The sequence below is a fragment of the Episyrphus balteatus genome, chromosome 4 (genome assembly GCF_945859705.1).
Source record: "Episyrphus balteatus chromosome 4, idEpiBalt1.1, whole genome shotgun sequence".
Classification (NCBI taxonomy): domain Eukaryota; kingdom Metazoa; phylum Arthropoda; class Insecta; order Diptera; family Syrphidae; genus Episyrphus; species Episyrphus balteatus.
In genome coordinates, this window is record NC_079137.1 from 75,548,305 (window position 1) to 75,560,412 (window position 12,108).

A 12,108-nucleotide genomic window follows, 5' to 3' on the forward strand; every position below is an offset into this window, starting at 1 on the left:
ATGTGGGCTTGAGGTGTTGTTTCTTGTTTAATATCTTTTACTCTGACGTTTCGATTGTGTTTACACTCTTCTTCAGGGAGAGTATTCTGAAATTTCGATAATTTGAAACGTCTTTTTCAAGACTTCGAATTTTTTGAATTCTTAAAATATTTAAAACCATAGCATAAGATTAAATTCTTAAGATTAGAAGACAGAATACTCTCCATGAAGAAGACTGTAAACACAGTCGGAATAAAAGATAGGCAAAAGATATAATTAACAAGACCTGAAGCCCACTTAAGCCTAGTACGCAGCTGAAGGGAAACGAAATTTTTCATACAAAAATTCGATAACGAAATTAAATTTGTTTTGTTTTTGCTTTTAAACTTATTTATATTCTTTTACTCGTGTTTTTATTATTTTTTATTACTTTGCTATAATACCCGATGGTATTTTTTCGTTTACATGTTTGCTGTTGACTTTGGAGACTTCAAATTTTTTTGTTCCGCTTTAGCTGCGTACTAGGCTTTAGGATTGAATTTGAGTTCATATAAGGCGTGTGTTTTCTAATACTCAGTAGCTACTCATTTTTAGTTTTATTCGCAAAACAATAATAAAAATTACACAAGTAATTATTTATTTTTATTGTTTTTCGAATAAAATAAAAAAATATAAAAAAATTCGTTTTTCAAAGGAACAAAACAAAATCTAAAATCAAATTGAGCTCTAAAACAAGTAGGCAATTTTATTATTTGTATATGGCAGTTACCGTTTTTTGTCCAAAAAAATTAATTACAAAAATCCCTCTCTCTAGAGTCTCCAAAAAGTGCTATATACCAAGTTTGATGTTTTTCGGTCCATCCATTTAGGCTGTTAAGTGTCATTTCAAAAAGGAATATCACTACATTCTTTTTAAAATTATTAAAAAAAATAATAATATTTAGATGAGAAGATGTAAATAAATACTCAGTCCGATTCTGAATGAAAACTCTCGGGGAAATATGTTCGGGAGAAGAACTCCGAATCGAAAAATTCCAAGAATATCATTCCTTTTTTGTTTTATTTTTGTTCCCTTGTCGTTAATAATGAAGAAAAAGCAAAAAAAAGCGAAACATTTTTGATTGGAAGGCCTTCTCCTAATAGGGCTGAACTTAAAACTTAGGGCGAGTTAAAAAATGCAGGACTGCAGCAGTTCTGCAAATAGAACTTCCATTTATTCAGTCTGTTGAAAAAATTATCTAATTAATTAGAAGTATTTGTCTTTGTTTCTAAGAACGAGTACTAAATTTAGTCAAAATTCACTCGTAATTATAACAATATTATCAATTTTTGTTTGCAGCACTGCTGCAGTCCTGCATTTTTTATTTCGCCCTTATTCACATAAAACGACCTTAAGATAAAGACTAACAAAAAACTTGTCTTTTTTGTAATTTTTTATTTTCTAAGTTTGAGATTCGCTAGAATTGTAAATTGTTTGAGTTAGATAGTCTCTTGTCTTTAAGGCTTGTTTGGAGTCTTTCCTTCTCTCAGTGTCGAAGGTGGGGTTGCATTTGGAAGTGTCGACTGAGTCGCCCCATTCTTCACGGTATCCGTCTTCGTTTTCTTCCAAAAGGTTGTGCAAAGCGCAGCAAGCTGTTGCAATGGCTTCGATTGTGCGTGCTTCCAAATCATGCTTGCGTTGGAGGATTCGCCAGCGGGCGAAAAGGCGCATGTAGGCATTTTCCTTAAAATCTAATACATTGTCGACGGCTTCATTGAAGGCGTGTTGTTGAGGGGTTTGTGGATTGGGGTACTTCTGCATGAGCCAGGAGTTGAGAGGGTAGTATTGGTTGGGAGATATGACAAAACTGGGAACGAGGCGGTCACCAACTGGTTGGGATTTTGTCTGAAATTGAAAAAGATTGACAATAGTAAAAAAGAGTTCATTGAACCAAAGTATCTGTATTAGGGTGGGTAAAAAAAAAATCGAATATCTTCTTTTTATTTAAAAAAAAATCGATTGCTAGATAAGATAGCTCTAGAACATAATCACCAAATATGAGTTCTTAATATTCATGTGTTATCTATTGAATAATATACTAAAATATTATACCAGACCAATCCTAAGTCGGTAATTTTATTAATTTTAAGAATTTTTGTTAATTAAGCCTCAATAAAATTTATTCATTCATTCATTCTTATATTAAAAAAAATCATTTTCTTCTCAATCGACTTCTTCTCAAAGGAGAATAGGCATTTTCAACGTTCGTTGGCCATTAATGAAATTGGTGTCAATTATCAAATTAAAGAGCTATAGCTTGGAAAAACTTGCTTTGAAGGTTTTGCATAAAAAATGTGAGATATTGCAATATTAGTATTGTTAATGCATCGTTTAATGTGTGAAGGCCAAATTGAATTTTATTTTTATTTTAAATATAAAATATGATGCTCTGTCCTTTTACATGAGTCTTAAGACATAATTCTTGAATATCCGACAAAAAGAACTCATAATACAAGATTTTGAAGCTAACAACTTCGGGATTTAGTTCGAGAGTTTTTAAACGATTTAGAGCGTTTGGCCCATTTAAGCTACTCGTTACGTTAAGAAACCCTAAAGGGTTTCTTTGATTTTAGCTTATGGATACCAACTGAGGAAATTTTGAAATAAATGCGTGACCAAACACTCAGAAAACTCATCTCAGACTTGGGCTTGAGAACAAATTTTACTTGATCGAGGACCCTCAACTTAAACTAAGAAAAAACTGAATAACAAAACTCTCAAAATTGAATCGAAATTGTTGTTTTAAAAAGCGTTTAGTTTGAATTCAATTGGTTGCATATTCAAGATAAAGGTCTTCAAGCTCAGGGAAAATGACAGAGCATCATATAAAATGCAAAAATGTATTTTATGTTTCGGAAGTACGACACTAGTATAAAACCTCTGCACAACATAAATAAAAGACTTAATTACAACATAAAATAACAAATTCATTAATGGCCACGTAACATATTCGATTGCTTTAACCGTTTATAAGATATTCGTATTTAAATCCCAATAAACAGTGGTCATAAAAAAACTATCGAAATAAGTTTCATTAGGGTTTGGATACGAATATCTTCAAAACAGTTAAAGCTATCGATTTAACACCAAGGACTTACTAGTTTAATTAAGACTTTTCAGTGAATTAGAAAATTTTTAAAAAAGTAAAAAAATGCTTTTATAATTTTTTTTTTAAATTGACCTTGAATATCTTTCCAATGATTAGATTATTGAAAAAAGTACACAAGACCTTTTTTACCTGTTTCCTATAAGAATATGCCATGTCCCTTTGATTATTATAAATGTTCAATTTGTTACAAAATTAAGAACAAAAAACGAATTTTTAAAGATTTTCTTAAACCTTGGACGACAAATATCTTTTAAACTGTTTGATGAACGAAAAAAGTGTATAAGGCCTTTTTTGTAGAGCGTTCAATTTCCTACAAGAATATGTAAAGGCATATAAGTCGATTAATAAAAAAATGATTTTTTTTAATAGAAGATTGGTGTAAAAATGAAAAACTGCGAAGCAGAGGATCTTCCCGTTAATATTAAGAGCTCATATTTGGTGAGTATATTCTAGAGGTGTCTAGCAATTGGAGTATAAAATAAAAAACCTACTCTATTCAACATACCATAATGAGTTCCTGTGGTGAATCCATAAACATAGTTGGGGCATTAGGAACCATACTGACTTTCCTAAATCTATAAAGAAACAACCTATAAGTACATTTAAATCAAACAAAAGAAACTCGAATCATACAAAAGTTTGTCATCTATCAACGCCTGCATTGTGAGTGATGTCCCGCCATTAGGTTTTGCATACATCTCGGCATTGTTTGCCGAAGCATTTATCGGAATCAAACAGAATCCCAAACAACCTACAACATTTGGCAACGACGAAGCCGCTTGGAATGTCTGTCTAATCACATCGTACTCGTTTTCGTCCTGAGGCATGACCAACAAAAACGAGCTCATTTCTTCGATAATAGAATCGGCAAATCGTTTCATAAATTTGCATACAGAAGTTCGTGAAACACCAAAGATTTCGGCAACAACTCGATAATCATCTCCAGTAGCTAAAGTGTATACTGAAAGAGCAACTCTTTTCTGAAGATTAATTAAATTCTTCAAAGGAACAGAAGCTCCATTTGGACGCATTGTTTCGTCCAATCGATCACAAATCCATTGAAAAGTCTTGCGAGACATGCGGAATGTTTGAAGCCATTGTTCGTCAGTGTAATTTGGAACAACACCTTCCCAGAAACGTGAATCGGATTCATGAATGAAAGAATTTGTGGCAGTAATTGGTAATTGCATTAGAAATTCATTTTGAATGCTCATCATTTGATGTAAATATTGATTTCTGTGTATTCTTTGACGATTACGAATTCGTTGAATAGTTTGACGACGATTCCAAAGGATTGTTCGACGAAATGACATTAATTGAGTGGCTAGAACGCTCATGATGCGCTCCCAGTGATTTGTTGCTTGGTTGGTGAGTTGTAAGTTTTTAGATTCATTGGAATGGTGTTCGTCGTAGTCAAGTTCTAAAGGGTGATTATTTAGTTAAAAAGGTGGATTTGATTTTTTATGGGAAATTTATATACCTTGGTCGGACATTTTTAATGCTAGTTTCACATATAAAATTACTTAAGAAAAATTAAATTTGTTTAAAGAAAAACTAACAGGTGGAATGTAATTTCTTGTTTTTATTTACTGAAAAGGCATTGCCATTTGAAACAAAACTTTTTTGACAGATAACAAAAATGGCCGCAGCGTGTAGTGGTACAGGGTGATTCATAAAGTTTTTATTTTATTTTTCGGCTGTTTTTCAATTGGGAAATTTTAAGGGCTTTCCCACACCAAAGACGACAAAAATGTTGGCGTTCAGTGGCGGAATTTTTTTTATACAAAAAAGCTATCAGCAGCGTTTTTTATCCTCAGTCATCGTTGCGCTATCTGTTGCCAAAATAAACTAACGATGTTTAACGACAAAAAATGACAACGACTGCGTTTTTGTATGAAAAATATACAGGGGAGTTGCAGGGGGGCAGCATGCCGCCACCGCCATCAACTTAGCAGCACTTAGTGGGGATTTTCAAAATTTTTTATGCAAATAATTAGGTGAGAATTAGGTGAAATTTAGTGAATCAATTTTACAATTTGGTGAATCATAGTTTAAAAGTTATTAACAAATTACGTAAGGCGTAAAGTTAGCAGCACTTGGTCATGAAATTCAAAAAAAATTTCTCCATAATTCAGTGTCAATTTAGTGAATCGTATTTCATCAGTTTCATAATTTGGTGAATCATAGTTTATTAAATAATAACTAAAATAGAAAAATTAACAAACGTGACGTAACGTAAAAAAAGCATTTGTTAATCATGGACACAAACCTCACGAATGAGAATGGCAGAGTTCAACACACCAAAACTGAACCTAAATTCAGATTTTTTCACATTGAACGCACTTAATATAAATGTATACTATGACAATGCGTTCAGGTGACGTTTTTAATTTACAAGATACACTTTGATTTGAAAATTTCCAATGCGAGTTACAACAAAAATGCTATTTTATAATACAAAAAAAGTTTGTTTACATCTTCACTAGCCCAGAACTAACATTCAGTGGAAGTTACTCACAAGAAAGATTTTGTTTTTTTTTTCGCATGAGTCTTGGACACTGATCTGTCTTGGAACATTTTTGAACTTCCGCAGATGATTGCTTCAAAAGTATGATTCACCAAATTCTGAAATTTGGAACATTTATTCAGAAAAAGACCACAAGCATTTTGGTACATAATTCATAATTTGGTGAATCTTAATTCAAGAGTTACATGCGATTTTCTTTTTTTCGCGTGCGTCTTGGAACATTTTTGAACTTCCGCAGATGATTACTTCAAAAGTATGATTCACCAAATTCTGAAATTTGGAACATTTATTCAGAAAAAGACCACAAGCATTTTGGTACATAATTCATAATTTGGTGAATCTTAATTAAAGAGTTACATGCGATTTTCTTTTTTTCGCGTGCGTCTTGGAACATTTTTGAACTTCCGCAGATGATTACTTCAAAAGTATGATTCACCAAATTCTGAAATTTGGAGCATTTATTCAGAAAAATACCACAAGCATTTTGGTACATAATTCATAATTTGATGAATCTTAATTCAAGAGTTACATGCGATTTTCTTTTTTTCGCGTGCGTCTTGGAACATTTTTGAACTTCCGCAGATGATTACTTCAAAAGTATGATTCACCAAATTCTGAAATTTGGAACATTTATTCAGAAAAAGACCACAAGCATTTTGGTACATAATTCATAATTTGGTGAATCTTAATTCAAGAGTTACATGCGATTTTCTTTTTTTCGCGTGCGTCTTGGAACATTTTTGAACTTCCGCAGATGATTACTTCAAAAGTATGATTCACCAAATTCTGAAATTTGGAACATTTATTCAGAAAAAGACCACAAGCATTTTGGTACATAATTCATAATTTGATGAATCTTAATTCAAGAGTTACATGCGATTTTCTTTTTTTCGCGTGCGTCTTGGAACATTTTTGAACTTCCGCAGATGATTACTTCAAAAGTATGATTCACCCAATTCTGAAATTTGGAACATTTATTCAGAAAAAGACCACAAGCATTTTGGTACATAATTCATAATTTGGTGAATCTTAATTCAAGAGTTACATGCGATTTTTTTTTTTTCGCGTGCGTCTTGGAACATTTTTGAACTTCCGCAGATGATTACTTCAAAAGTATGATTCACCAAATTCTGAAATTTGGAACATTTATTCAGAAAAAGACCACAAGCATTTTGGTAGATAATTCATAATTTGATGAATCTTAATTCAAGAGTTACATGCGATTTTCTTTTTTTCGCGTGCGTCTTGGAACATTTTTGAACTTCCGCAGATGATTACTTCAAAAGTATGATTCACCAAATTCTGAAATTTGGAACATTTATTCAGAAAAAGACCACAAGCATTTTGGTACATAATTCATAATTTGGTGAATCTTAATTCAAGAGTTACATCCGATTTTTTTTTTTTCGCGTGCGTCTTGGAACATTTTTGAACTTCCGCAGATGATTACTTCAAAAGTATGATTCACCAAATTCTGAAATTTGGAACATTTATTCAGAAAAAGACCACAAGCATTTTGGTACATAATTCATAATTTGGTGAATCTTAATTCAAGAGTTACATGCGATTTTCTTTTTTTCGCGTGCGTCTTGGAACATTTTTGAACTTCCGCAGATGATTACTTCAAAAGTATGATTCACCAAATTCTGAAATTTGGAACATTTATTCAGAAAAAGACCACAAGCATTTTGGTACATAATTCATAATTTGGTGAATCTTAATTAAAGAGTTACATGCGATTTTCTTTTTTTCGCGTGCGTCTTGGAACATTTTTGAACTTCCGCAGATGATTACTTCAAAAGTATGATTCACCAAATTCTGAAATTTGGAGCATTTATTCAGAAAAATACCACAAGCATTTTGGTACATAATTCATAATTTGATGAATCTTAATTCAAGAGTTACATGCGATTTTCTTTTTTTCGCGTGCGTCTTGGAACATTTTTGAACTTCCGCAGATGATTACTTCAAAAGTATGATTCACCAAATTCTGAAATTTGGAACATTTATTCAGAAAAAGACCACAAGCATTTTGGTACATAATTCATAATTTGGTGAATCTTAATTCAAGAGTTACATGCGATTTTCTTTTTTTCGCGTGCGTCTTGGAACATTTTTGAACTTCCGCAGATGATTACTTCAAAAGTATGATTCACCAAATTCTGAAATTTGGAACATTTATTCAGAAAAAGACCACAAGCATTTTGGTACATAATTCATAATTTGATGAATCTTAATTCAAGAGTTACATGCGATTTTCTTTTTTTCGCGTGCGTCTTGGAACATTTTTGAACTTCCGCAGATGATTACTTCAAAAGTATGATTCACCAAATTCTGAAATTTGGAACATTTATTCAGAAAAAGACCACAAGCATTTTGGTACATAATTCATAATTTGGTGAATCTTAATTCAAGAGTTACATGCGATTTTTTTTTTTTCGCGTGCGTCTTGGAACATTTTTGAACTTCCGCAGATGATTACTTCAAAAGTATGATTCACCAAATTCTGAAATTTGGAACATTTATTCAGAAAAAGACCACAAGCATTTTGGTAGATAATTCATAATTTGATGAATCTTAATTCAAGAGTTACATGCGATTTTCTTTTTTTCGCGTGCGTCTTGGAACATTTTTGAACTTCCGCAGATGATTACTTCAAAAGTATGATTCACCAAATTCTGAAATTTGGAACATTTATTCAGAAAAAGACCACAAGCATTTTGGTACATAATTCATAATTTGGTGAATCTTAATTCAAGAGTTACATCCGATTTTTTTTTTTTCGCGTGCGTCTTGGAACATTTTTGAACTTCCGCAGATGATTACTTCAAAAGTATGATTCACCAAATTCTGAAATTTGGAACATTTATTCAGAAAAAGACCACAAGCATTTTGGTAGATAATTCATAATTTGATGAATCTTAATTCAAGAGTTACATGCGATTTTCTTTTTTTCGCGTGCGTCTTGGAACATTTTTGAACTTCCGCAGATGATTACTTCAAAAGTATGATTCACCAAATTCTGAAATTTGGAACATTTATTCAGAAAAAGACCACAAGCATTTTGGTACATAATTCATAATTTGGTGAATCTTAATTCAAGAGTTACATGCGATTTTCTTTTTTTCGCGTGCGTCTTGGAACATTTTTGAACTTCCGCAGATGATTACTTCAAAAGTATGATTCACCCAATTCTGAAATTTGGAACATTTATTCAGAAAAAGACCACAAGCATTTTGGTACATAATTCATAATTTGATGAATCTTAATTCAAGAGTTACATGCGATTTTCTTTTTTTCGCGTGCGTCTTGGAACATTTTTGAACTTCCGCAGATGATTACTTCAAAAGTATGATTCACCAAATTCTGAAATTTGGAACATTTATTCAGAAAAAGACCACAAGCATTTTGGTACATAATTCATAATTTGGTGAATCTTAATTCAAGAGTTACATGCGATTTTTTTTTTTTCGCGTGCGTCTTGGAACATTTTTGAACTTCCGCAGATGATTACTTCAAAAGTATGATTCACCAAATTCTGAAATTTGGAACATTTATTCAGAAAAAGACCACAAGCATTTTGGTAGATAATTCATAATTTGATGAATCTTAATTCAAGAGTTACATGCGATTTTCTTTTTTTCGCGTGCGTCTTGGAACATTTTTGAACTTCCGCAGATGATTACTTCAAAAGTATGATTCACCAAATTCTGAAATTTGGAACATTTATTCAGAAAAAGACCACAAGCATTTTGGTACATAATTCATAATTTGGTGAATCTTAATTCAAGAGTTACATGCGATTTTGTCTTGGAACACGATACATGTGTCCAAAGGTATACAAATAGCTGTGTTCCTTTGGCCTTAAGTATCTACTGCTAAGTACTTTTGGTTGTAAACAACTCCATTTCTTCTATAGAAAAAATAGCCGTTTTTTATTATCACTTGATCCATATAGATCATTAATTAAAATGTATTACAACAACTACATGAGATCTTGCTTTTCATCAGGATCACGAATCGTGATCTTGCTTTTCATCAGGATCACGAATCGCAATCTTGCAAGATCTCATGTAGTTGTTGTAATACATTTTAATTAATGATCTATATGGATCAAGTGATAATAAAAAACGGCTATTTTTTCTATAGAAGAAATGGAGTTGTTTACAACCAAAAGTACTTAGCAGTAGATACTTAAGGCCAAAGGAACACAGCTATTTGTATACCTTTGGACACATGTATCGTGTTCCAAGACAAAATCGCATGTAACTCTTGAATTAAGATTCACCAAATTATGAATTATGTACCAAAATGCTTGTGGTCTTTTTCTGAATAAATGTTCCAAATTTCAGAATTCGGTGAATCATACTTTTGAAGTAATCATCTGCGGAAGTTCAAAAATGTTCCAAGACGCACGCGAAAAAAAGAAAATCGCATGTAACTCTTGAATTAAGATTCACCAAATTATGAATTATGTACCAAAATGCTTGTGGTCTTTTTCTGAATAAATGTTCCAAATTTCAGAATTTGGTGAATCATACTTTTGAAGTAATCATCTGCGGAAGTTCAAAAAAATGTTCCAAGACGCACGCGAAAAAAAGAAAATCGCATGTAACTCTTGAATTAAGATTCATCAAATTATGAATTATGTACCAAAATGCTTGTGGTCTTTTTCTGAATAAATGTTCCAAATTTCAGAATTGGGTGAATCATACTTTTGAAGTAATCATCTGCGGAAGTTCAAAAATGTTCCAAGACGCACGCGAAAAAAAGAAAATCGCATGTAACTCTTGAATTAAGATTCACCAAATTATGAATTATGTACCAAAATGCTTGTGGTCTTTTTCTGAATAAATGTTCCAAATTTCAGAATTTGGTGAATCATACTTTTGAAGTAATCATCTGCGGAAGTTCAAAAATGTTCCAAGACGCACGCGAAAAAAAGAAAATCGCATGTAACTCTTGAATTAAGATTCATCAAATTATGAATTATGTACCAAAATGCTTGTGGTCTTTTTCTGAATAAATGTTCCAAATTTCAGAATTTGGTGAATCATACTTTTGAAGTAATCATCTGCGGAAGTTCAAAAATGTTCCAAGACGCACGCGAAAAAAAGAAAATCGCATGTAACTCTTGAATTAAGATTCATCAAATTATGAATTATGTACCAAAATGCTTGTGGTCTTTTTCTGAATAAATGTTCCAAATTTCAGAATTTGGTGAATCATACTTTTGAAGTAATCATCTGCGGAAGTTCAAAAATGTTCCAAGACGCACGCGAAAAAAAGAAAATCGCATGTAACTCTTGAATTAAGATTCACCAAATTATGAATTATGTACCAAAATGCTTGTGGTCTTTTTCTGAATAAATGTTCCAAATTTCAGAATTTGGTGAATCATACTTTTGAAGTAATCATCTGCGGAAGTTCAAAAATGTTCCAAGACGCACGCGAAAAAAAGAAAATCGCATGTAACTCTTGAATTAAGATTCATCAAATTATGAATTATGTACCAAAATGCTTGTGGTCTTTTTCTGAATAAATGTTCCAAATTTCAGAATTGGGTGAATCATACTTTTGAAGTAATCATCTGCGGAAGTTCAAAAATGTTCCAAGACGCACGCGAAAAAAAGAAAATCGCATGTAACTCTTGAATTAAGATTCACCAAATTATGAATTATGTACCAAAATGCTTGTGGTCTTTTTCTGAATAAATGTTCCAAATTTCAGAATTTGGTGAATCATACTTTTGAAGTAATCATCTGCGGAAGTTCAAAAATGTTCCAAGACGCACGCGAAAAAAAGAAAATCGCATGTAACTCTTGAATTAAGATTCATCAAATTATGAATTATCTACCAAAATGCTTGTGGTCTTTTTCTGAATAAATGTTCCAAATTTCAGAATTTGGTGAATCATACTTTTGAAGTAATCATCTGCGGAAGTTCAAAAATGTTCCAAGACGCACGCGAAAAAAAAAAAATCGGATGTAACTCTTGAATTAAGATTCACCAAATTATGAATTATGTACCAAAATGCTTGTGGTCTTTTTCTGAATAAATGTTCCAAATTTCAGAATTTGGTGAATCATACTTTTGAAGTAATCATCTGCGGAAGTTCAAAAATGTTCCAAGACGCACGCGAAAAAAAGAAAATCGCATGTAACTCTTGAATTAAGATTCATCAAATTATGAATTATCTACCAAAATGCTTGTGGTCTTTTTCTGAATAAATGTTCCAAATTTCAGAATTTGGTGAATCATACTTTTGAAGTAATCATCTGCGGAAGTTCAAAAATGTTCCAAGACGCACGCGAAAAAAAGAAAATCGCATGTAACTCTTGAATTAAGATTCATCAAATTATGAATTATCTACCAAAATGCTTGTGGTCTTTTTCTGAATAAATGTTCCAAATTTCAGAATTTGGTGAATCATACTTTTGAAGTAATCATCTG

The 12,108-nt window shown here is 31.9% G+C and overlaps 1 protein-coding gene across 1 annotated transcript; it reads right to left on the minus strand.

The window, feature by feature from the left end:
- Nucleotides 1-1,401: 1,401 nt before the first annotated feature.
- On the minus strand, nucleotides 1,402-4,743 carry LOC129919716 (uncharacterized). Its single transcript, XM_056000692.1, has 4 exons — nucleotides 4,609-4,743; nucleotides 3,762-4,548; nucleotides 3,634-3,703; nucleotides 1,402-1,864 (listed from the first exon to the last, which is right to left on the minus strand). The coding sequence occupies exons 1-4, from the start codon at nucleotides 4,619-4,621 to the stop codon at nucleotides 1,421-1,423; spliced, it is 1,314 nt and encodes a 437-aa protein (XP_055856667.1). The 5' UTR covers nucleotides 4,622-4,743; the 3' UTR covers nucleotides 1,402-1,420.
- Between the last annotated feature and the right edge of the window lie 7,365 nt (nucleotides 4,744-12,108).

What these genes read in the sequence shown, in the direction of transcription:
- LOC129919716 (XM_056000692.1), bottom strand. An exon ending in TTGATAGATGACAAACTTTT is followed by an intron (nt 3,704 to 3,761) that starts GTATGATTCGAG and finishes GTTTCTTTATAG; the next exon opens with ATTTAGGAAAGTCAGTATGG. An exon ending in CACCACAGGAACTCATTATG is followed by an intron (nt 1,865 to 3,633) that starts GTATGTTGAATA and finishes TTTCAATTTCAG; the next exon opens with ACAAAATCCCAACCAGTTGG.